We start from the raw sequence: 26,162 nt of genomic DNA, 5'->3' as shown, positions 1-26,162 counted from the left end.
AAATAGGTTTTGAGAGTCCCTGCTCTACCTTCCAGTTCTTTGACTTTCTTTCCTTGTGTGGCCAACCTGATGCTACGGTTTCTATGCCTTCGTTTAAATTTATCAGCTATAAGTATCACACAAGACAAGGCCACTCACAAATCACTAGGAGACCTCTTTTCAGGTTGACGTCTATGCACGAAACAACCCTACAAATCCATTTCACAGCAAAGTCAAACTTCTCGGTATCTTTCATACTTTTTTTGTGTGGAAGTGGTTTGCAAAACGTTTTATTCTGTGTCCTGTAAAAAAAAAAGGCAGGAAAGTCCTAAGGAAGCTTCCTGATCTCTACTAGTGCAGGGATTCTGTTACAAAAGGAGATAGTGATCATGATTTTGCCTTGTTGGTGCGTGTGTGCGCACACACAGGCATGTAGTATGAAAATGAAGGCACTCAGGCCAATAGGGATAAGCTCTTGCTTGGATATGGCTAAAAGGTCAGAGGCCAAGGTCATTCAGTGCAGGGCCTCCTGAGATACCTGAGACCATCGTAGCATCCTAACGCATTCACATATATTATCACTCTGGGTTCTCAAAGAAAGGCTGAACTGTTTCCCGTGCTCTGCGGAATAAAAGGAAAAGGGGGCTTTCACAGATTTTGCTTTACATAGATGAAGTTCGGAATGTTTTTCCAAATCTTGACATATATTGCAAACTAGTCACTAAAATTGTTATAATATGCAGTTCATGTGCATTTCTCCATCCTAACCTATCCCAAATGGTAAGGGAAGAAGGCTCAGCAAATTTGATAGGGGAATATTGGCCTTGCAAAGCTGTCTTAATTGTTTTGTATCTCAGTATAAAATTCTTTTTGATGAATATGAATTTTTTCATATCTTATGTATTTTACACATTTATATATAGGTATTATAAAGATACCATAACCACACACATAATCAATGATTTTAAGATTAAATCTATATGTAATTTATTCATAAATTAGGAAGAATAAAGTAATAAACATGCATCTACCCACCAACCAGCTTAAGAAGCGTGACCTTAGAAAAGACTATGGGAACTCCCTGGCTAAACCAGTAAAGTCCTACCTGGGATCCTCTTACTGTTGGTGATACACACTGACTTACCTAGGGCACCATTCAGTTTAAGGATGTCACTTTCTCTATAATCAATTTCCATATATGCTTTTTTCCCCCTAGAATTTATATCTGCTATAACATGATAGTGATATAAGAAGAGATTTTCCTTCTCTATGCCCTTTCCAAATTTCCTCTTTCACCAACCTTACAACAAAAGGCATAACACTTACTCCAATTCTTTTTATCATCATGAAATGTCCCCCTTTATCTCAGCAAATTCTTTTTCCTTTAAAGTTTCTTTAAGAATCTGATACTAAGATAGACATTCCAGCATTCTTTTGCTTACCTTTGGCATGGTATATCTCTTTCCATCCTTTAATTTTGGTATAGTTGCATCTTTGTTTTTAGCCTCCAGTAGGCTAAATACCTAATACATTTTTTATTATATTCTGAAATTTTCAGATAATATTTTAAGAAGACATAGTTACATTATTTTTCCTCAAAAAGAATTGAGTTTTATGTTGGCAGACAGTAAAGTACCAAAGGAATACATTGATCTGTCAGGCCTTGTTTTAGGCTTTCTTTAAAGAAAGCTATTACAGTTTTGTTTTGTTTTGTTTTCACTGTATTTCTAGGTTGTAGCCATCAACCCTAAAGTGTGGCTAGCTTTTTGTATTAGTTTGCTAGGGTTGCCACACAAAATCCCACAGACTGAGCAGGTTAAACAACAGAAAAATTTTTTCCTCATAATTCTGGAGGCTGGAAGTCCAAGGTCAAGGTGTCGGAAGGGTAGGTTTCTCTGAGCTCTCTCTCCTTGGTTCACAGATGGCCATTGTCTCACTGTGTCCTCACATGGCCTCTGCTCTGTGTGCACACATGCCTGGTGACTCTTTTTCTTCCTCTAAGGACACCGGTCCTGTTGGATTAGGGCCCCATTCTTATGATCTCATTTAATCTAAATGATTTCTTTCAAGGTTCTTTCTTTAAATACAATCACACTGAGGGTTAGAATTTCAACATACGAATTTTGATGGAACACAATTCAGTCTATACAATCTATCCAGATGGCCTTTCTGAGATCTCAACTCAATCTTTGACTTGTTCGTAAAGATTCTCCACCCTGGCTGGGCCTGACCACCAAACTCTCCATAGTCCTGAGGACATTCCAGACTTAATCAGCTCCTTGTCTCCCAGTATCTATTCTCTGCCTCGTTTCTTATGGCGTCATGGTGGAGACCCAAAGGGGATCTCTGTGTAAACTTCTTGATCTCTCCATGGCTGCTTCTTCTCCAATACCTTCTCTCCTAAGTCCCAGTCACTTTCATAACCCCAAACTCTAATTTCTTCCTTCTTTGTCTAGTTAAACTACTGTTCTTTCTTGCACTCTATATAAGTGCACTGTATCCCAGAAAATGTTCCCAGGGAGAAAATCTACATAAAATTTTGTGTGCCTCCTCTCTCTCAAGGTTAGTACCCTTACACTGGATGTTGTTCAATGGCTGCGACTTGTGTTTCCCATATTTTGTACATGGCGCAATAGATTTTATAGATATTTTAAAAACTGTGTTGATTGTATGCAATAGGTTTATATATATGTATATATATGTTGTTGATCACTTATGTGAAAATAATTCAACTTAAGTTGATTTATTTTGAAATAGCATAGATTAAGTTCCTAGCAAGATGAAGTTCCTATTTTCTATTTCTTTTTGTTATTTATTATTATTACTATGTTTTAGAGATGGAGAAAGAGAGAGAGAGAGAAAAGGGGGGAGGGGCAGAGGGAGAAAGAGAATCTTAAGCAGGCTCCATACCCAGCATGGAGTCCACCACAAGGCTCAGTCCCACAACCCTGAGATCATGACCTGAGCCGAAACCAAGAGTCAGATGCTTCCCCAACTGAGCACCACCCCCCCCCCCCCCGGTGCCTGTAATTTTTCAATTCTGATTTAATTCCACTTTTCCCTGAGAATTTATTCTGAATGACTTCAATCATTTCAAACTTGCTAAGGCTTGCTTTATAATCCAGCATATGGTTGGCTTTGTAAAATGTTACCTGTGCACTCAATATTTTGTGTATAATGGGCTAATGGAAACTTATTACTAAAATTAACTTCAGTTATATTTTTAAATTCTGTAATTCCCAGTGGATTATTTCTCATAGATTCCAGTTTTCAGGTGAATTTCTCCAATCTCTCTTTTCTCCTCTCTCTTCCTACATTTTTATACTCTCTTGGTCCTATTATTACTGCTTTCTATATGTTAAGTATATGCTAATTCCAATAGCTGAATTACCTGTGGGTCTGTTTCTATTATATATTTTTTGGTTGGCTATTGGTTATTTGTTCCTGTCCCCACATAACAAATTTTATGTTGGACCCTGCACAGTAAAAAATTATGGAAGTTTGCCTGAAAGGATTCATTTTCTTGTTAGGTACATGATGACCTGGTTATCTCTAATCCAATCAAGGACTGAGCTGAATGGAGCTGAGTCTGTAGTAATTGACAAATGTCCACCCATCTCTGTCCCCCGCTCTTAGGGGACAAGCTTCTAGGGATTTTAACTGAAAACCTGTTGGGTTTCCCAAGGCCACTACTCATGAAGGTCCTGAATGCAAATTCTTTTATTCTCTGTATAGCAAGACTGTTAAAATTGTATTCTGATTTTCAGAGGCTCTTTTGCTCAGCTTTTTAGCCCTGTACAGCTTCAGAAATGAGCAAAATGTTGAAAGGAAAACCAACCATGGATCAGGTTCAGTTCTCTGCTCCTCCCTTCCCACTGGGATCTTGCTCAAGCTTCTATCTGAAGCCCTATGAGACCAACAAGACCTCCACTAGCATCTGTGTCTCAAACAGTGGCCCTCTGCCCAGGAAAAGAGTCAAAACTCAGCCTCTTTCACTGCTTCCCAAGTTGGCAAAGGTTCCCCAGGAAAGAGGGAAAGAGGAGATACATAAAATCAGTTCAAGGTCCGCATCCTCGTCTGTCTGGAATCTTGGCTCCTCTAGTCCTTTCTGCTTCAGCACGTCTCTGATATGTTAGAGAAATATTTTTAGTTTTTTGTTCAAGCATCCTAATTGTTTTTAACAGAAGCATTCGGCTGCCACAAGCTATTCCATTCTACCCAGAAGTAGGAGTCTGGTCTATTTTTCAACTGAGATGTATATAATGTCAAATAATTTGAGAAAATAAACTTCATTAAGCCTTTATTTATCATGGGAGAAATTATGTAATATGAGCCAAACTGTATAAAATGGAAAATTGGCTATATAAAGAATGATCTAACCTTAGAAAAGGAAGTGGAGTCATGAAAAATGGAATGGGAAAATCACAGAAATATAATTTTAACTGAATAAGAGGATGTGCATTTGTGGATTATAATTAAACCAAACTGTTTTGGTTCTGGATGATGAGATCATATTTTTTTCATCATTTTCTGCATTTTCTAATTTATTTAAGATTGAGAATTTATTACTTTTACAATAAGCAAAACTAAATGATCATCCAATTACTTACACAGACATAATATTCAATTATTTGGAAGATTCCTTAAAAAGTCCTTCTACACTGATACTACTGAAAAGATGAAAATAAAATGAATGTGATTGTAAGAAACACAAAATATATCTGGTCATGTACATATTCCATGTACACCGAAAAAGTCAGAGGATATAGGAGTTATTTGGTAACTTTATTATCAACAGATAAATGAAATGGATAAATTGTGCAGAGCAGCCATACAAGGTAAACAGCGGACTTATGAAACAGTATGCTTTACAAAGCATGTAAAGAAATATACCATCAGGAAGTATGACAGCTAAGAAAGCCACTTGACTTGGTGTGGATACTATGTGTCTGTGAATTCCAGAAAACTCAGTGAGAACAATAATCAAAACCACTGTACAAAATGAAGATCGGTGTCAACTCTCATCATTAGTCTGTAAGATATAATTATTTGCATGTGAAAGTAATTTGTTGGTGCTTGTTAGGAAAAAATGAATACGAAAAGTATTCGTAGGCAATGTGGTATTGCCTCAGTCTTGATGACTGAATAAGAAATGTGCAATCAGATAATGTGAGTGGTTCGGTATAGCAGGAGAGGGAAAACAGAAGTAAGAGGGCGTTTTAATGTCATTCCTAATAGTAGCCAGAAGTTGTGAATTGCTCATTGTGTGCCAGGCATGGTGCCATTTTTTTTTTTTTTTTTAAATCCTAGATTCATTCACGATTTCTCACAACTCTGAGTTCTCACAAGTCTGAGAGAAAGGACTTTGCTTACCTTATAGGTAAGAAAACAGGAAATTTAAGAATTTTATTTATTTATTTAGTTTTAAATATTTTATTTATTCAGGGGAGAGTGTAAGAGAGAAAGACAGAAAGCATGAGTGGGCAGAGAGAGGGGGAGAATGAGAAGCAGGCTCCCCACTGAGCAGGGAGGCCGATGTGGGACCCGATCCCAGGACCCCAGGATCATGACCTGAGCCGAAGGCAGACGCTTAATGACTGAGCCACTCAGGCACCCCTGTGGCTCTTACTCTTAAGGGCAATTCCTATTTGCAATGCGGCAATTCCTATTTGCAATGTGGCAAGTTCAAGTCCAGCCTGCAGTGTGCATTTCAGAATATAGGAAGAAGGAAGGAGTAAGCAGGAGTGGGGAGCATCCCTTTCACAAAAGCAAATGGTTCTCTGAAGCCTTCCTCAGACCTTCACGTTTGTGTGACCGATTACACGGAGCAGCAAGAGAGGCTGGGAAGTAAGTGTTTCATAGCTGGTCACGTGCAGCGTGGGACAAAATTTGGGTCTTGTACAAAAGGGAGATATGGAGGGTAGACATTGGAATGGCAATCAGCAGTGATTTGGGCTTTAATCAAAAACATTTCAGCTTAATCAGAAGAATGAATTGAGAAAGTAGTGGATAAATGAATCTGAAAAGCCAAATCAAAGTTCTAAAGCAAAACAGCACAATAAGCTGGTGATATGGACAAATATTTAGAACTAAGGGAAGAAGCTCAATCTGAGTTTGTAAGACTGAGGGAAAAAATCAGCATTAATTTGTGGATTCACCCTATGTGTGTAGACAGGTTTTGAGACTTGTATACATGATTAATTATTATTTTTTACAGTCTACGTGATTCTAAAGACTCGGAGATGGGATCCAAACTTTTGTTAATAAAACCAGTTTTTCTTCTTGGAGCTACAGTGTAAGTGACCATAACATATGCTATCGATCTTCTTAAGTGAATCATTTAGGTGCTTCATTCTTAAACCTACTGAAACACAGTGCCCCACTTTTATAACAGATATCATATACTGCCCATTTTGCTATCCTAAGAGGTTTAACTGGTTTTTAAAGAACTATAATATACCCAACCTAAAGATAAGGAAGAAATGAAAAAAAAAAAAAAAAGAAATAAAAGAATAAAGGAAATTTATTTAAAATAAAAGATTATGTTTTTCTTCTTGGCCACAACTAGACTAGAAAAGCTAACCTTAGAGTGCCTGGGTGGCTCAGGTCATGATCCTGGGATCCTGGGATCCAGCCCGCATAGGGCTCTCTGCTCAGCGGGGAGCCTGCTTCCTCCTCTCTCTCTGCCTGCCTCTCTGCCTACTTGTGATCTCTGTCTGTCAAATAAATAAATAAATCTTTAAAAAAGAAAAAAAAGAAAAGCTATCCTTGCGCCTGTGTGTAGCATCATTGTGATGGTAATGGTATTAACAACAGACTAATAGGGGAGTGTTCTTTGGGTGATATGTTGCTCTGAATTTTACAAACAAGACTTGGTCAATTTCTGATCAAAACAATGATAAATCTTTCTGTAATTTATATCTTCATGGCATTTCCATGCTAAAATACTTCTTGTAAACATGTAAAATGGAATAACGTTGCAGGCTTATGTACTTCTGAGTAGGTTCTTAATGCTAGCGGATAACTGCGTTACCTTTGAAAGTCAGGAAGGATTTGAGCAATTCTTCCTTCTGGAGGATTGTCCCGTAGTGCAGAGTGTTTAGAAGGCATGGCTTGTGGGCACTAAATGTTAGTGACGATTAAAAAAAAAAATACCTTTTCACACATTTCTAAAATACTTCCTAAATAGGCAGTAATGATTCCATTAAGAATCATTAACCTAGATGTTCGGTGTAAAAATTGAAATTTTGTTGATGAATTTAATACTAAATCAGCTCTGCCTTAGAATCGATCTAGAAAGAATGGATGCATTTGATAGGAACTCCCCTGTTCCATGCTTTGGATCTCCTTTTCTGCAGTTTCTTCTTCCTATTCCTGTCCAGAGGCCTCAAGTCAGTCAATCTGGGGAGTCAGTTTCTTCATTCACTGGAAGAAGCTCATTAAGTCTATAAACATTGCCGACACGTTAAATCATAGCATAAAGTTTCCTTCTTCTTGATACTAATATTTGTTACCAAGATTCTGTGCCCAGCTCCATTGTTTGATGTCTTCTTTCTGTATGTGCCATTTGTCGATGCCTGTCGACTTAGCCTTCTGACCCACTGTCCGGTTTTGGTCAATAATGCTTGACCTTCACTATGCCTGACCAGTCTACATTGAATTTAGTTGTTTTGGTACCAGCTTATGATTTTTGAAACAAGTAGAGGCCTCCACGGGACACCTCACTGGTGCCCGACTCCTTCTTTCCGTCTGACTCCTGCTTCCCTTGTATCTCCAAGGACTCCGGCTCTCACCACACCCTCTCTGCCCTTCTCCTAGCTCTGCTTCTGCCTTGAGGGCTTATCCCCTCACCACACTACCTCTGTCCTGGCATGAAAAACAAAATCCCTTGAAAAGACAAAAGACAATAAGAAAATATTGAGGAAAAGGAATTGAACAGAAGAATCATCAATGTCCCAAAGCAAAGAGACAATCAGAAAGAAATAACATTTGGGTGTAGTTACCTCCTCAGTGTGCTTCCTCTTCTTCTTATCCTGACCCCAAATTATAAATTCCTCAAGGACAGGGATCTGTCATTCTGTCTATTGTTTGCTATTGAGTCTCCAAATTTTGTGTGGTTTCTGAACCACAATAGGCATTCAAACATCTGCTGATAAATGAATGAATACATGAGTAATGTCATCCTGAGGGCCACCAGTAGTAAAAAACAGCTCATGTGAAAGTGGGAAGTTGCTCATCAAGTCGTGAAATGACCCACACATTGATCTTAACCAAAATGGTTAAGTCAAATCAGTTAACTACTTTGAAAGCCTTTAAAATCAGAGTACCATTGTCCATAACAATTCATGATCAGCAATAGTGTTTACTAGCCTCCAAATATGTCTATATAATGTATACAATGACATTACTTCTTTTCAAAATTTTTTTAAAAGATTTTATTTATTTATTTGTCAGAGAGAGAGCAGGAGCAGGGGGAGCAACAGACAGAGAGAGAAGCAGGCTCCCCACTCAGCAGGAAGCCCAATGAGGGACTCCATCCCAGGACCCTAGAATCATGACCTGAGCCTAAGGTGGACACTCAACCAACTGAGCCACCAGGGTGTTCCACAATGACATTACTTCTGAAGAAATTCTCTCTTTTTTTTTTTTTTTAAATAAGAGACTCTTTATTATTATTATTTTTTAAGATTTTATTTATTTATTTGACAGAGATCGCAAGTAGGCAGAGAGGTTGGCAGAGAGAGAGGAGGAAGCAGGCTCCCTGCTGAGCAGAGAATCAGATGCAGGGCTCAATCCCAGGACCCTGGGATCATGACCTGAGCCAAAGGCAGAGGCTTAACCCACTGAACCACCCAGGCGCCCCACTTCTGAAGAAATTCTTATGAATTTGATTTAAAATTCAAACTTGTCAGTTTTGAAAGCATGTCATTACGTTCCCTATTTAAATGCTGGATAGCAACAGCAATCACTCACATAGTTAATTTCCCAAGTTAAGAAATTTCCATTTGTTTATCAATACATACTTCCCTTTAAAAAGACAGAAATATTATCTTTTTATTTGAACCTCAACAACAAAATATCGTACTATGTTTAAATTGCTTTCAAACATTTCACTCTCCTAAAATTGGCATATTTTGAACTATAAAATAGAATATGTGCATTTATAAAAATATTTTGAATTATGGGGTTTCATGCTTAAAAATTAAAGTTCCATATGAAAACATATTTGTACCAAATTTTGGTAAGTGATTTGAAAAACCAAGAGATATGGTACTTACTATTTAGATATGAGTTTTATATCCTATAACTCTTTTGATACATAAACAGAAAAAACACAATAAAGATTTCTCATTTAGTGCTGAGTGCTCCAATTTGAATGTAATAAGCTAATAATTTTCTGGTCTCCAAGTGAATTGGGGAATTCCAAATGTTCCTTTGTATGTGAACTTTCAGAAGCAGGAGGCAAAAGATGGCAGCAGTGAGTCGTTCCAAGACCTGCCGCTACACATAATAATTTTACCTTATATATCAGTATTATCTAATTGTGCATTTAATAGTATCTTAAGTTACGAATTATTTTAGATGAATAGAAATCATAAATGTTCCAGTGAAGTTGGGCACAGAGCAAATCAAAGAAGTTCAGGGCGTCACCACCCTTCTTAAATATCCCCCTCACCCCCGCTCTAAGGAAGTGTATTGGGACTGCCTGTGGGTGGTTTCCAAGGACTACGGCTAGTGGAAAGGATTCACCATTCCATTTCCAGAAATAACTCTAAGAAACTTAAGAAAATTGTTTTCTTAGATCTATATAGGCATATGTATATGTATATGTATATATATATATATTTCCCGTGGATGATAACGATTCACGTACTTCCAAGTATAACTAACCTCCTCTTAACACCTTCCCCCACCATGACTTCTTGAATTGAAAGACGTGAAGAGGAAGAGGACCGGTACAAAACCAGTCCCTCCCCCCGACCCCCGAAAAAGATCTGACTGAGGGTAAGGTGAGCCCAGAACATCCTTTAAAATATAATGTGGCCTAATGGATACAGAGGCTGCTAATTTGTCTTGTACCAAGTACTCCACAGAAATTGAAATGCCTTTCTGAGGACTGAAATAAAAAATGTAGTTTAACACCTGCTGAAAAACAGCCCTGCAGTGTCTTCTCTCACAGGGTTCAGGAGTCTTTAATATGGAGCCGGCTTTAAAACTTGGAGCCTGGCCAGAGCACTACCTCTGGAGGTGACACGGCGCCTGTATATACACCCCCCTGTCCTGGGGTTCAGAGATGAAAAAGGAACATTTGCACTGTCGTCAAAAGTCCCGTCTTAATACGCTGCTCCTTGCATTTATTTCTACCTATTTAACCTGCCTAAAACTTTTTTTCCTTTGCTTTTACTTCAAATCAGAGTTTAACAGAGAATAGCCCCGGATAAATATTCAAGTCATTTAACTTTCTTGGGTAATCTCTTCTGACACAAAAGAGAAGCACTTTGTTAGGGACAATAATAAGTCCCCAAATCCCTCTGATTACAATTCCCTGTATTCTTTCCTGCTTATCTGTGTCTCCGGGACCAGTTCTGGGGCGGCTGGAGTGGAGATCGCAATCTCAGACCTTCTGGGATCTACAGGGTCAGGGGTAGTGAGCTGGGGCTTAATAATTAGTAGGAAGAGCCCCCCCCCCCCCCCGGGGAAGGTTGCCCTCCCCCGCCCAAGTCTTCCGAAGGCAGTAGGGGAGAGCCCTGTCGTGATTTCTGAAACAGGGACACGGGTGAAGGCCCAGAGGACTTCCTTGGCACTTGACATGGGTCTTGTTTTCTAGCAATTCTTTCACCGTTCATCACGGTGATTCTGCTTGCTTTATTTCACAGCAAGAGAGGCGAAGAGAAGTCTCAATGGTCAATGAGCTTGTCAAGCCCTGCGGTGATCAGGAAACCAGTCTGAAAGTGGAGAGAGCAATGCAGGGTCTATAGGAAAACTGTGCAAAAGGAACAGGTGCAGGTTTCCATTGTAGCCTGGGAAAGGGGGACGAGGAGGAAGAGGAGGTGCAGAAGTAGGAAGACACAAGATGGGGCGCGAGAGGAGTTGAACTTGTCGTGGCCATCTACTCTAGTGCCAGAGCGGACAAAGGTCCTTCGCGCAGTAAGTTGACGCACATTGCACATTCCAGATTCAAAACCAGAGGGATCTTGTTTAAGAAGAAAGTCTGTCCATCTGCGAAAACATGCCTCATCTAAGTGCTGGAGGTGACCAAAACTGGGCCGGCGCTGGTGGGGAAGGGCGCCGACGGGTGTCCTGCCCTCCCTGCTCTAGAACTGCAGGATTTCAGAACGCTCACCTCCACCCAGGGGTATGCACGCTCAGCCTGCCCCCTACCTCCCCCAACGCACCCCCAGGCTGTTCTAGAAGCCCCGCCACCCTTGCCCCTTTGTTTGCAGGCTGACATCTGCCCCACACAGTAAACGGTCAGCTCCTCGCACCGGCCCCCTCCCTCCCCGGGGTTCCAGGCCTTCCCCGGGTCCCTTCCAGCTTTCTGCGGGTGGCGAGCATCCAGCCATGTCGAGGCCAGGCGGTGCGTCCGCGAGGATGCTCGGCCCTCTCCCAGCCCGCGGCCTCCTCCCCTCTCCCCTGCTGCTGCTGCCGCTGCTGCCGCGAAAACCAGGAGAAGTGGAATGCGCACGGCGAAGCGCCGCGCGGTCGCGGCGGCACTGGGCATGCTCGGCACCCAGGGCAGGTTTGGGCGGCGGGGCGGACGCTGCCTCACTAGCCGGGCGCCCGAGCCGGCCGCCGAGGCATAGGTGGAGGCTGAGGCTGCCGCGCGCCGCGGGAGGAGCCTCGCCCTCGGCGGCGGCGGCGGCGGCGGCGGCACAGGTGGCGCGGGCCACGCGCGGGGCGCAGCACGGGAGCGCTCGGCGCCGGGCGCCGCGGCGGCCCCAGGCTCGCGCCCGCGGCGGCAGCCGGCCGAGCGGAGCGGCGGGCGCGGGGAGCGGCGGCGGCGGCGGCGCCCGGAGCCCCGAGGAGCCTGGAGGAGCCCGGAGCCCGGAGCCCGTGCAGCCCGCGGAGCCCGCGGAGCCGGGCAGGGGGCGCTGCGCTCGCCGCGCTCGGAGGGGCCGCCGGGCCGGGCGCCGCGCACTCGCGTCGGGAGCCGCCTCTCCCCCGCGGCGCTCGCCCCTGCTCCCCGCCAGGATCGCCCGTCCCGCGGCCGCGCTCAGACAACAAAAGCGGAAGATGCTGCAGTTGGGCAAGGTCAGGACCTTGCCCTGAAGCCGGGCGGCGGCGCGCACGCCTTTTCCCGGACTGAGGAGCTGTCGCCGGTGGCGGGTGCATGTTCTCCAGGAAGCAGTCGGGCGCCGCGCCGTTGGGTGAGTTGCTTTCGCTCGGCTGCCGGGGCCAGGCGCATCCTCCTCCTCGCCCTCCTCCTCCTCGCCGCCGCCGCTGGGGGTTGGTCCTCTGCTCCCGGCCGGCTGGCGGCCGCCGCGCGCTCCTGCCAGCCGGGGGAGGACTGCGATCGCGCCCTGTCCCCTCTCGGAAGACAGCTCTGCTTGGAATGGGGACCGGGGTTAGTGCCTTTCTCGGAGCGGTTAGCAAGTGGCTTGTGGCGTGCTCCCCCTCCCTGCCACCCCTCTCCCCCGGCGGAGGCGTATATAGGGCAACACCAACAATACTGCTCCCCGCCACCTTCAAGAACATACCCGTTGCCTTCATGACGTCCCTAATATACCGGGAAGACGGGGTGGGGGTGGGGAGGACTTCCCTCTAGTCTTTTGCCCTTATGTTCAATGTCATTACGATGTTTGGCTAGAACAAAATGGAAATACTTAGTCATATGCGTCCATGGCCGTTTCTTCGGTCTCCCGCTGCTTGCCAGACCCAGAGCCCCTTTGGTCTATATTTAGCGGTTTCAGAGGAAGCCTTTTCAGCTCGATTCACAGGTTTCGGGGGCTTCTGCGTCCTGACAATAGATAGCGAGGCTCTGGAAAGCGCCGCCTGAAACCCAGGTTTGGAACGCTTGTGCATGTGTGTGGGAGATTGCGATGCGATATTTGGGTGATCGGTAATTAATGGCTGAAAGCAAAGCTGTTTTTCTTTTTCGCCGACCTTCCTCTTATTCTGGTGTGTAATGTGTTTTCATCGATTGCTGCTCAGCTGGTTCGAGCCACTACGTTCGGAATTAAGTCACTGGAGAGGTGGTGCAGCCTCCTTGGTCCTGTGGTAGGAAAACAGTCTTAGGGATTTGGGGGTGTGTGTGTGTATGTGTGTGTGTGTCTATGTGTGTGTTTCCAACAAAGAACAGCTACTTCCAAAATGCCTAAAGTTGTGTTGAGATGTAAATGGAGGGGAAGTGAAGGGTGTGTGATGTGCAGAAAAGAGGGGCAGGTTGTGGGTCCAAGATGTTTTGTTCCCCTTGTGTGCTTTGGTTGAACTGATCTGATTTGTTTGGGCCCTGAAAGGTGTTGTTAACATGCATGCCTAATGTTATCAAGCAAATACGTTGGTGTAGAAAAGGGATATGTTATAAGCCTGCTGCCGGGCCCGACATGCATAGATTTTCACTTTTCGGAACTATGTGACCAATATTTAAGATGCTTGCAATTTTCTGCACCGACTTCCATGAAAATAGGGAGGTGGTCAAAGTACGAAGAGTTCTCTCATTGTGCATCTTTCCCTCTAGCTCCGAGTCCGGTGGTAGCCCAGTCCGTCTCCTTTGCAGTTAGTAATTCACCTACGGGCCTCAAAGGCTTTCAAGCTGCACCACTTCTAAAATCCCAGGGAGAAGTGTTTGATATGACTCATGTGGAATTACAGGGATGAACCTATGCGTGATTTAGGGGGCTCATTCTGGGAGAGTGAGCAGGCATTCTCAAATAGGGACTGGATGCTTTAAACCACCTTAAATTCTTTGCCACACACAGAATCCATGTTTAATGTTTCAGGGGAAAATGTCAAGTGGCATCCGTACTGCTCTGTGGGGCACAGGATCTCAGGACTTGAATGAAGACGCTTGTATTCCGAGTTAGATGGTGAAATTGGGAAGGCCTGTAATTATACAACTAGCAAGTCTCAGCCTTGCAGGAAGGACTGGCAAGCTGCATAGGGCTGGAGCCGGCTGAACGGTGTGCTTAGCTCTGAGTGTCCTACTGTGTTAGTTCCACCTTATCCACATCTAGAAAAACTCCCCTTTGAACATATTGTTGTGCTCGCTGCTTTGTTTTAATATAAAATTTCTTTCAAAAAGAAGCACAAAGTGAGGGAGACGCTCCTTTTCTTTCTTTCTTTTTTTTTTTTTTTTTCCTTTTTCAGTCTGCTGTTCACTTTTAAACATGACTCTTAAAGGACTAGTAGATGTTGTTCCGTGCTTAGGTTTGTGTGCAGAGAACCGCCGAAGAGCATGGAGAAAGCTACATGTGTTGTGTATGTGAGTTTTATGGTATATTGTGGATTGAAAGTGATACTACCTGATTGAATGGCAATTGTAGTAAGCACATGAGGTTGTTGCTCTAATAAAATTGTCATAGTCTCGCGGAAAGGAGTTATTTAATTTGGTGAATGTTTGTGTAGTTGTACAACCTAATCATTATAGATGTCACTAATGTTTTCATTGTTTGTAATAAAAGTCATGCACTGTCAAATTACAATATTTCCATCAACTCCACATCTTCCGCAGTAGAATGCAAGCCAAGACTTTCTCCCAGGGAAATGGTTCATTGGGAAGAAAATGCAGTTCCAATGAAATTAGTAGGAAACAGCAATTTATAGTTTTGTTTAAAAATTTCTAAGGATAATGTCACTTTCATAATGATCTTTAAACTTAAAAATGAAGTTAATCGTATTCTCAAATATAACATTAGTTTTGACATACAGTTGAATATGCAGGGCTCTCCTGAAAATATTATAGAACTTGTTACTTCCCGTGGTGCTTTATCAAATTCTCTTTGATATGGTATACATTTAGGTGGGGTTGTTGGTGAGTTCTGTAATTTGATCAGGTTTTCCTTATGTACAAAAACAGTAAAGCTACATTTAAAATCATTTTTTGCAATTTGTCCGTGAAGTCAGCTATACTTTCTGTGGACCAGTGTATCTGGTTGTAACAAACCTGTTGGACTAAAGTGGAAACTGTTGCATTGCGAACTGCCAAATTTTTTTTTTCCTTCTTCTTTTTCTCATGACTATCCGCAGAAGGTTTGGACAGTCATTTATGATTGTTTCTTTGTGGAAACATTTTTACTTCTGTGGTGGGGAATTAGTGATGCTAGTATGCTCTTCCTGAAAGGTTTTTTTTTTTTTTTTTTTTTAAATATTTTTATCTTTAGAAGATGCCACAAAGTTGCAAGTATTTCAACTGGACCATGGAATTCAGAGAATGAGTTCCTTCTGAATGACCATTCAGAGCGTGAATACCAAGAGAACTCAGGCAGATATTCTTAAGTCCAGTATTGTCACAGAAGGTGTGGTACAAGGGGTCTTTAATGGCTGATTCACAGGTTAGAAATACCTTTTCAAGCCAACTTCTTTGTTGGCATCCATGATGGTTTTCATCATCCATATTCCAAAGGTGTTCTCAGGACTTCGATGGCTTTGTGATAAGTATTATGTGGATGTGGTGAAAAGTTAATTTGAGTGGGAACAGTTCACGATACTTGTTGCTGGCTTCAGGTTTATCTGATTATATGCCAAAGCCACAGCTTTTTGTATTAATGTAAAATATTAAATGTGTCATAGATAAATAGCTTCTATCACATTGTCTGCCAGTCTAACCCACTGATTAATACGTTGCCTGGTTGGGTTTCATGAATCTAATTATGTTCACAAACAGTGCCTCTGACACAGGAAACTCACTGAAATATTTTATCGTACTGTGCTTTTTAGTCCATTAAAAATGTTAAGACTCATAACAAAAATGTGTAGTGATGACACTTCCAATTGTTTATCTTTTGATCATATAGCTATTAAGTATGATCTCAAGTTCCATATCACAGTTAATTGATTTGTAGGAAATGTCTTAGCTATATTAGGATATTGAAGTTATACTCTATATCAATTAGTTTTTGACAAATTGCAAACAGTACTTTCTAGAAGCGTTTCATCTTAGACACATGTTCATGTGTATCCCTTGGTGAGGTTCCTGAGAAGTTATTTGCAAGATGAATTACATCTATTGGAACTTATAAATCCATTAATTGTCATTTCATGTCAGAAATATATTTCTAGAGGAAGAAGTTGAGCTTCGACCTACAAAGATTATTTATATGTGTGTGTGTGTGTTTGTATAATGTATAAACTCTATATTATATATAAAATACATATCTAAAATAATGAGACTTGTTTATATTATAGTGCAATGTTACTTGGGATTCTGCTTTGCATAGGTGCAGATCGATGTGTGGAGCGAGCTCTGGCTTTGGGTGGATCCCAACTGTGTCTGTTTTTAGCTGTGTTGACCATTTACGTTATACTTAGACTTAAGCTCAGTTTTTTTTTTTTTTTTTTAAGCTGTAAAATGGGTACAAAAGGAAAGGACAGAATATCTGAAGAGATTGATCTCAGGATAAAGTAAATAAAAGCATAAGTGACTTGTAAATTATAAACATTTATGCAAACACAGGAGATATATATCTGTTTATTAAGAAAGATACTTATACTTCATTTGTGTATTACTAAATGTTATACAGGTCTCCACCCTCTCTAACAAAAGCTATTAAATGGATATATTCTTTCCCTATTCTTATTGTAATATTATTTTATTATGTAGGTTTGTATAAACTATATTGAGTTTTCTGGTCTACAGCATACCAGTCCTTTACACTTTAAAATATATATTAGTTAAGCTAAAAGAAAAGCCAACTATATCTCCCACCACCATTATTAAAAAAAAAAAGATTCTAGGGGCACCTGGGTGGCTCAGTCGGTGAAGCATCTGCCTTCGGCTCAGGTCATCCCAGGTTCTTGGGATGGAGCTCTGCTTTGGGCTCCCTACTCATTGGGGAGTCTGCTTCTCCCTCTCCCTCTGCCTCTCCCCCAGCTTGTGCGCTCTCTCTCTTTCTATACTCTCTCTCTCAAATAAATAAATAAAATCTTAAAAAAAAAAGAAAAAGATTCTAATCAAAGCATCAGAAATTATGAAACCTTGATGTTCTCTGTTAGTGTTATATCATTCACCCGATTAATAGAAAATTTTCTACAAGATTCGTACAAGCAATGTCATAGAGAGTTGAAGAAACATGACCTCTCTTTCTATGAGATCACATTTTAAATATGTGCTCTGTTGGGAACGGGGAACAAATCCCATCATAATATCATTGTAACAAAAAAGAAAGAAACCTTAAAGAGAAGATCCACTCCCCCTATTAAAATAAACTTTTGAAATAAAAGTATGTGCACTGGTACCTTTTGGACAACACATGATAATTTTCACTTGTTACCTCCCTCTGAGTACTTTCAGTAAAGTGCCAGCTTCTCTGGGTTTGAACATGCCCAGCTCCTACAAAGGAGAAGCATGATCTTTAGCAACATAATTCTTACAAAAATAACATTTGGATGTATCTTAGAATTTGTTACAAAATGTGACCTATGTAACAAGAGACTAATTTATCTTAAGCCAGAAAAACATTTTGACAATAAATATGGTTATTTATATTCAAATTTATGTGTTGTTGTGGGAAGTGCCAATTATAAGTTACCAGAGTAAAATATGTGTTATAATAAAAGACCTTTCTGGTTTTTGGCTCAAAGTAAGTGGTGAGCCAATTATGTTTGGTTAAATAAATATAAGTGTCAAAATTTCTACATCTTTCACATGATAACGTATTACTGAGTGGGATGCTTAATTTGTAGCATTAGATGATGAAGAATAGGTATAATTTAATTCTATTATTGAAATTAGCTAATACATTTATCCTGCGTAGGTAAGGGCTAGAGTTTTCTTAATAACATTTTTTTTTTTTTTTTTGGCTTAGTAGCTGTGATGATCATAACTGTCTTTCAAAAGTTGGTACAGTAGGTATATTGGAAATGCATTTTGTATACATGTTTTATATAGCTTATTCTTTTGGTTTGGAGGTTTCAAGTAATCTTACAATGCTTATTGTAATCTTTTTTCTTTTAAATGTGCAACAACATAAATCACCAAAAAGGCATACATTTATGTTAAATTATAAAATGTGCCAAAATGTGGATTTGGGGTTTCCTTAGGAAACCCAGTAAGTAGCAAACCCAGTACGGTTTCTGAAAAAAGTTGGTATTTTGAAAGAAAAAGAAGTAAAGGAGTAGCCACTAAGGGTGAAATGATCAGTTTTGATTAGATGTAGCTGGGTGTGAGGCCAGGTGACAACCCAGGACCTTGGCCTTCTCCCATCCTCTCTCCCCACAGGGACAGAGCTGTCTCTGAGCCCTAGAGTCTAGCCTTGCCTCTCTGCAGGCAGGAAGATCTCTAGAGGGAGGAAGGAAGGAACTAGCCAAGATGCTTCCTTTATTTTTCAGAAACAGAGAAAGTGAAGGGTTGGAGAGAGGCCAGAGTGTCACATGAATTAAGTTCCCTTTACCTGGAAAAATATCAGAAGTAGGCAAGAAATGTTCCTCACTGATGACATGGTTTATAAAGAATTCTGGTTGTAGAATTCTGGATATAATAGCTTCCACATATTTTGCTTAGAAGTTGAACTCCTTAAATATTTTATGGTATTTTGACACTATATCAGGAATTATCAGGAGAGTGTCTAATGTCTGATTGATTTATAGAGAGTATGGTCCATGAAAGTCAACTGATTTATGTATTGCCCACTTTAAAATAATTCATTCTCCGTGTTCCCTCCCTACTCTTCACGTTAGACTTTGTCAGTAATTGGATGGCCTTGTAAGTGGTGAGAATTGGGCATAAAAGGGACAGTGTCATAATCTGACTTCCCAAACCATATATAAGTAACGATTCATGCGAGCTATTATCTACAGCGTCCCAGTGTAGATAATGAGAGTTTGGTTGGTATTTAATGTTTAAACTTTTAATAGAAGCAAAAATGGACACCATCAGGAAAGAAGAAAAAAGTGAATTTTTAAGTGAATGTGGTATATTATTTGACTCCGAGCATGACTACTCAACCTTAAAAAAAGCTCACTTCTTAAAATAAATTTTATTCTTCTCTCTCAAATATTTTGTTTGGACTCTCAAACATTAGAGTAACCTAGCAGTCTTTACTTTCAGAAATGCAATAATTTAATTTCCAGGAAGAGCAACTTCTTTGGCAGCAAACCAAGTCTCCCAAATCTAAGAAAACCAAAATCCAGTCTCTTGTCTCTAACACGGTCCTCTCTGGTGCTGACTCTGTTGTGGTTTTTAAATTTTTATTTGGTTTTTGTTTTTTTGGGTCGCTGGATAAGGAGGCAGAGCAGAGCTCCAGAAAAGCAGAATGGTAAAATGGGCATCATCTGAAAAGTTTGAGAAACAGTAGAATTCATGTCATGTTTACCCAGGTCGAGAAAGGTGGCGCAGGGAGCTTGGGGCTTGTAGTGTATGTATCAAACTCTTTGGATTGAGTTGGGTTGCAGAAGAGTAATAATGTTCAGTGCCACCATAGGTGCATAAATAGAGTAAGACACCTCTATCCAAAGGGACATTACACAGTTAGGGGTTATCTCTTCCAAGAGATTGGGAAGTGTTCATGATACTGGAGGTGAAGAAGGGTAAGCAGAAAATTGTACTGAATATGATACCCAGCACACATACCCATAGACACACCCATACAAACACAATAACATAGTGCTAATGACAAAGTTTAAGTGTTTTGCTCTTTGTTTATTATCTGTCCATCAAAAACACAATTGTTGTTATGTGTTACACCATTACACAGGAAAAAAAAAAGCATGCCTTTACATTTTGGAAAGAATATTATATTTCTGCTTTGGGAAGAATTTCATTAATTATCTGAATGCCTGGCTGAAATTAACGACATATATCCTTTGAGTGTACATTACATATATCCTGTTCAGTGCTACAACTTGATTTTCTCTGTTTTTAAATTAAGAGATGTACTGAGTTGGTTTAGCAAGTTGGTGTCTTCCTGAGAATTGTGCAGTGTATTAGTGAAATATTTTCTCTTTTTTGAATAATGTTTTATTCTTTTTTTGTTTTCACAAGTAATGCACGATCATTAGAAATTTGAAAATACAGGAGTGATGAAAGGAAGCTAAAGTTCATGCATGATCTCAAGTCACAGAAATGACTCTATTTTTTAGTAGAAATGCTAATCCATATACATTTTTAAATTCAGAAGATTCCTCATATTCTGTTTTGTTACTGTTTAACATGTAAAGTGGCTTTTTTCATATAATTTGCATTCATTTTTAGTGTCTGTTTTCCATACCTTTACTTAACATCATTTACTTAAATAACTTTCTATTTTGGGAGATTGGTGGCATTTTCATTTTTTGGTGGGATATATGATGCTGTGATTAAAGCAAAATAGTTTTCATCAGGCTATTTTCGGTAGGTTACTTCATACACATGGATGTTATCAAGGCTGTTGATATATGTTGTCAATTTGTCCTGCAGAAAGGTTATATAATTTACATTTCCTTCAGCGAGAGAGGAGTGTGCCAGTTTCCCCGTGATTTCAACAACTGGGTATTATAATTTAAAAAAAAAAAAAGACAAAACCCAGGCAACACATTCCAGTTAGGGGGAAAATTGTCTTTTCCTGTGATTTAATTTTCTTCTCTATGAATATGGCTGAGGTTAAATCTTATATAATTTTATGATACTCTCGTAATTCTTTGTAAATTATCTTTTTGTATCTTCTGCATATTTCTCAATTCATTTTTGCCTCATTTCTTACTGATTTATATTATTTGTCTAAGGTAGTTGTATTACCCTTTGCCATGTTTTATCAGTTTATTCCTCATTTTATTCTTATTTTAAAAACATAATTCTGAAGCTTATAGTTAAATGTGTTCCTTTTTCCTGGGGGAAGAGGGGTCCTCTTTAAGGGAACATTTGCTTGCTCCCTGACTTTGTGTGCACCAGTAGTGAATACGGCAATGGAGCAAATGGTGGAGGGAGTATTTAATAGTCATGTCCTGACTTGACTGAGTCCATATCTTGTCTATTTTTTTTTTAAGCAAGTGGGTAAGTTACTATTAAGTGTCAATATTGATAATGGGGAGATAACTCCTGTGTTTTCAGGTTGTTCTGAAGGCAGGTTAAGATACTGTGGATCTTTGGGTGCCTGGGGTCTCAGTCAGTTATGCCTCTGACTTTTGGTTTCAGCCCAGGTCATGATCTCAAGGTTGCGAGATCGAGCCCTGTGTCAGGCTCAGTGCTTAGCACTGAGTCCTTGAAAGTCTCTGCCTCTCCCTCCACCTCTTCCCCTCCCCCACGGCACACACACATGCTCTTTCTCTCTAAAATAAGTAAGAAAAAATCTTACTAAAAAAAGAGACGTGGACCTCAACTATACAACAAAGAACTTAGTATATTTGTGAATCTCAAATACCTTATTAACTATTTCTACTGTTAAACAATAAAGATGACTTATCTTTTTCCCTAATTCTGGCCTTTGCTTCCTCCACATGAAGCATAATTACATGCCTGTATGGGCTCAGGGACCTAAACGTGACAGGCCAGCTCTTTGCCCTACCCTGGGGCTCATGGGTGGAAGCTGTGTGTGCTATGACCGTCCTCCAGGTGGCCGCGCCCAAGGGTGTTTCAGCCTTTGGGAAGAGTAAGTTAGGATGTCCTTCTTAGGCAAATATGTGATTTTCTATTTCACAGATCCCACAGATATACACACACACACACACACACACACATACATACATATCTTTTCTTAAGAAGAGTATTTATTTTAGAGAGGGAAAGGAGAGAGTGAGCAGGGGGCAGTGGGAGAAGAGAGAGTTCTGAAGCAGACTCCCCGCTGAGCACAGAGCCCCATGCGGAGCTTTGATCCCAGGACACTGAGATCATGGCCTGAGCTGAAATCAAGAGGCAGATGGTTAACTGAATGGGCCACACAGGTTTCCCTATATGTATATTTCTATATCATATCCTATGTGTGCCCCCTAAGTACATCATGTTCCTTTCTCTCTGGTCACATAGGACCATGCGTCTTTCTGCCCAACTCCAGACTGGTCATCTGTCTTTTTATCATTGATCCTCAAATCCTAGGATATTAATTGGTGTATAGTGATTACTCCATGAATCATGATGGACCATACATTCAGTCTTGTTTTCTTTTCTTTTCTTTCTTTCTTTTTTTTTTTTTAAGATTTTATTTATTTGACAGAGAGAGGTCACAAGTAGGCAGAGAGGCCAGCTGAGAGAGAGAGGGAAGCAGGTTCCCTACTGAGCAGAGAACCCGATGCGGGACTCAATCCCAGGACCCTGAGATCATGACCTGAGCCAAAGGCAGAGGCTTAACCTACTGAGCCACCCAGGCGCCCCTCCAATCTTGTTTTCATTGTCAAAACTGTTCATAAACAAGGGTTTGTTTAGTTGCTTTTGGTGCATTTTGGGTACTGGGCCACTGTGGCATTCTGGAGGGAATGCTGACTTAGGATTCTGAATTCTGGGATCCAGATTATGGAATCAGTTGTTTTCTCTTGTGACCTTATACCTGGACCTATTTTATCATTTGCCCCTTAAGGTCAGCCAACACTTACAGTATTTTTGTGGATGTGATATGACAATCACAAATGCAGAAGGGCTTTGGGAAGCATCAGCATAACAAACATTTACGTATGAAGTAGATTCCCTGAAATTTGTGTTGTGTCTCAAAATCAGGGCTTTTTTTGTTTTTGGGTTTGTTTTTTTTTTTTTTTTTTTTTAATAGGCTGGAGTCAAAAGATTTTCTTGTCTGTAAAACTAAATCTCTGACCTCCATTATGTGGTTATGAAATGCTTAATCCCCTAATGGTTGCGAAGATACGGCTACATTCCATGCCAACGGGTATCCCTTAGAGGAGGATTTCTCTTTTATCCATCCCTGGAAGTAATTCCTGCTATTGCCTTATACCACTTCAAAAATTGTGTCATACCAAATTGGCTCCAAAAATGTTCTCTCTTATTTTTTTTTCTTTTTTTGCACAGATATGTGCTGCTTAAAAGAGTAGTAAAAATGAAGCCCTATTGTTCCTCAGAGATTGAAGTCTGTAGAAATGTCCCCAGAATATTATTTTTTCTCCTGGTGGGCTGCCGAGTCTGGCGCCTGGAAGGCTTTATCAGAACAGTTTTAGAAGTGTGAACTGTAGCTGGCTTCCATTTTTTGAGCATATTTCCTTAAATACTTTGAACAAGATTTCAGAGAATTCTTATCACTCTAACTGTAGGCTGCCAATAGGAAGAAATCATGTGTAAAGTTATGAAAAAAGCCTTAATTTGTTCCCCGTTCTCCGAACTTTTGAAGGAAGTGCCGAAGGGAACTTGGTAACCCATCAGTGAGTGTGTTGCTCAGTGAGGAGTAAAGTTTTAGGGACTCAGGCTGAGAGGCTAATGATGGTTTTGCTTGTGCCTGTAGTAACTGCAGACACAGATCTCTCTCTCTCTCTTAATTTAGCTTTTTAATTATTTTAATTATTAAATTATTTTAGTCATGCAGGTTGCGTGATGAATTGTAGTGATTCTTTGTTTCTTGGGGTAGCAGTTGGAAATTCCTGGGGTGCTCATAGCTTGTACTTGTGAACCCCCGAACGAAACAGAGTGTAAGAGGATTTGGGGGAAGAGGAAACTGACCCTTGGGGAAACTTGGTCTTAGGTGACATCCCTCCTTCATCCACAAATACAGATGGTGGAGACATCTGGTTCTGGTAACTTCTGATAGAGGGGTAAGCGGTTAGTAACCCCTGACAAGAAGTGTGGAGATTTTAAGCAGTGAGAAGGAGCAGGAAGCTTAAACTAGTTTTGGCCACTGGAGTTTTTGATGGGCTGGCCAACCGGGCATGGAGGAATCCATCTGTGGACAGACTGGGCTGAGTATAAATTCTGAAGAAGCAAATATGTTTTAAATTTTTTTTTTTTTTTTAAAGATCTTATTTATTTATTTGACAGAGAGACGCAGGCAGAGAGAGAGAGGAGGAAGCAGGCTCCCTGCCAAGCAGAGAGCCCGATGCGGAGTTCGATCCCAGGACCTGAGATCATGACCTGAGCTGAAAGCAGAGGCTCTAACCCACTGAGCCACCCAGGCGCCCCGCAAATATGTTTTAAAGAGTAGCAAATGGCAGGTTCCTCCAGGGCCAGATGATCTGCCCCCCTTTGGGTGGTCGAGCCATTTTCTCCAGTCCTGCTCAAACCTGAGTTTCAAGCTCAGGTTGCCACGCCCCCTTATTTCCTGTCATTTCTGCAAAATCCTTCCCCCACAAGTGTGCCAACCCTGTTAAAATGTATTCTGTAATTGCAACTAAGACTCAAGAGCTTCCAGTACTGCACATAAAGACTTTACATTTTCACGGTGGAATACTACGCGTTTATGTGGCTTCCTGGTGACTCCTCCGAATATGCGTTTTCTCCCAGTGGTTCGACCTCCAGAATGGCAGGTGAGAGAGCTGTGGGGGGTGCGGGGGGAGGTGCGGGGGGGGGGGGAGAGCAGGGTGACAGCCTGACCTGAGGTGCTATCTTGAGCTGAACGGGGTGTGGGAGGAAAAGAAGCAAAGCTAGTCCTTTGAGCTTCATAGCACGTTAGTCATTACAAGTTCTTCCCCACATTTTATCTTTTGAAAGTATGGCTGAGAATTTTGAAAACAATGGAACAGATTTTAGAACCAGTAGTAGGTTGTGTCATTTTTGCTTGTTCTCAGAGGCTCCTTAGGTGGTAGTCATCTGAGTTGAAATATACATGTTGTTCCTTGCCCGTTACTCGTCACGGGAGCTAGTTGAGATGTGGGGATTCAGGATTTGGTGGCTAGAGGGTTTTTTTTTTTTTCTTTAAAATTTTATTTATCTATTTTTTTATTTAGCTCTGACCCGAAGAAGATGCTTTTGACCTCAGAGTTATTTTCAGCTTCTCCCACTGTTTGATGCCCTTGCTTTTTCTTCCTCTTACTTTTTAGAGCAAAGCGCTTTGTGGTCTGTGAGGGATCCTTCTCTTTCCTCTTGGGTGAACCTGATTAGTTTTGAATACGTGTGCCCGTGGTTTACAGTCAAGAGCTGCCTGTATACTGTCGGAGTCATTCCAGAGTTTCCACTTCCTGGTTTTCCTGTCGGCAGAGCCATGTCACCCCTGCGTTTGCCGCTCACGTGTCTCTGAAGTTGGGGGTCACTGGTTGGACTGCTTGGACGTCCGTTAGGAGGCAGGACAGTGTGGCCAGGCGGGTCATCCTGGTGCACGCGGGGGGCGCCCAGCACTTGGCGTCGGTACCGGTGGCGTGTGGGGAAACTTGGCCATCGGCCTGTTAAGACGCTAAGCTGCCTGCCTGCACGCGTTAAGCTAAAAAGTACAGATGCAGCGTGAGCGTTCAGGTGTTGTGACGTGTGGACGTGCACGGAATTAGAGAGCTATCGTCATGTCAGAATTTGTGAAGCTGCTTGTGCCGCCCCAGGAGAAGATGGTAGAACATTTGGGCAGCGGGTCTCTGGGCTGCTCCGTAGCCCTGAGTAGAGGACAGGGGGCCATGCGCAGTGGCCATAAATGTTACCTAAATCCAAACGTAAGAAGGTGCCGTGTTCCCCTCAGTCACCGAAGTTAGGGAAAATGTCCAATGGCTTGTCTGCTGCGACGGTGGAAGGACTTGGCTACGTGAAAACCCTGCAGGGGGCAGTCTTGTTTGCTGCGCACTGAACAGGGTTCCTGGGAGAGCTCTCTTCCTGGCTTGTAGATGACCCCTGTCTTTCGGTGTCCTTACATGGCATTTTTTGGTCCGTGTCTCGTTCTCTCTTCCTCTTCTCTTACGATCTCTATTCCCTTCAGGAGGACCTCATCTCATGACCTGATCTAACCCTAATCGCCTCCCAATCCCCAGCTCCAAATATCATCCCATTAAAAGAGTAGGGCTTCAACATACGCATTTTGTGGGGACGCAAACTTGCCACCCATACCGGCGACCACAGGATAAAGCCAGCAAGGTCCCTATACCCAGGAAGGCCCAGATTTGGGGTGGCGGGTTTGAGGTGTTGGATATTGCAGTAGAACTTTGAGGGAATGGGAATCACCAACTGATGATCTGAGTCATTATTTAAGGCATTTTAAAGATTTTTT

At 41.4% G+C, this 26,162-nt stretch overlaps 1 protein-coding gene across 3 annotated transcripts in view; it reads left to right on the top strand.

Annotated features, from left to right (window-relative positions):
- The first annotated feature begins 11,977 nt into the window (after window positions 1-11,977).
- Window positions 11,978-26,162, top strand: part of CTNND2 (catenin delta 2) — a 907,536-nt gene continuing 893,351 nt past the window's right edge. For 2 of the 3 annotated variants that reach the window (XM_059173665.1, XM_059173663.1), the window contains exon 1: window positions 11,978-12,347. In XM_059173665.1, coding sequence (XP_059029648.1) covers window positions 12,311-12,347 — 37 coding nt within the window. In that variant the 5' untranslated portion in view covers window positions 11,978-12,310. Of the gene's footprint in view, window positions 12,348-12,397; window positions 12,545-26,162 lie in introns of those variants that run through there. The other variant, XM_059173667.1, reaches the window with a different exon arrangement.

The sequence above is a fragment of the Mustela lutreola genome, chromosome 5 (assembly GCF_030435805.1).
Source record: "Mustela lutreola isolate mMusLut2 chromosome 5, mMusLut2.pri, whole genome shotgun sequence".
Classification (NCBI taxonomy): domain Eukaryota; kingdom Metazoa; phylum Chordata; class Mammalia; order Carnivora; family Mustelidae; genus Mustela; species Mustela lutreola.
This window is presented reverse-complemented; position numbering and strand designations above follow the sequence as displayed.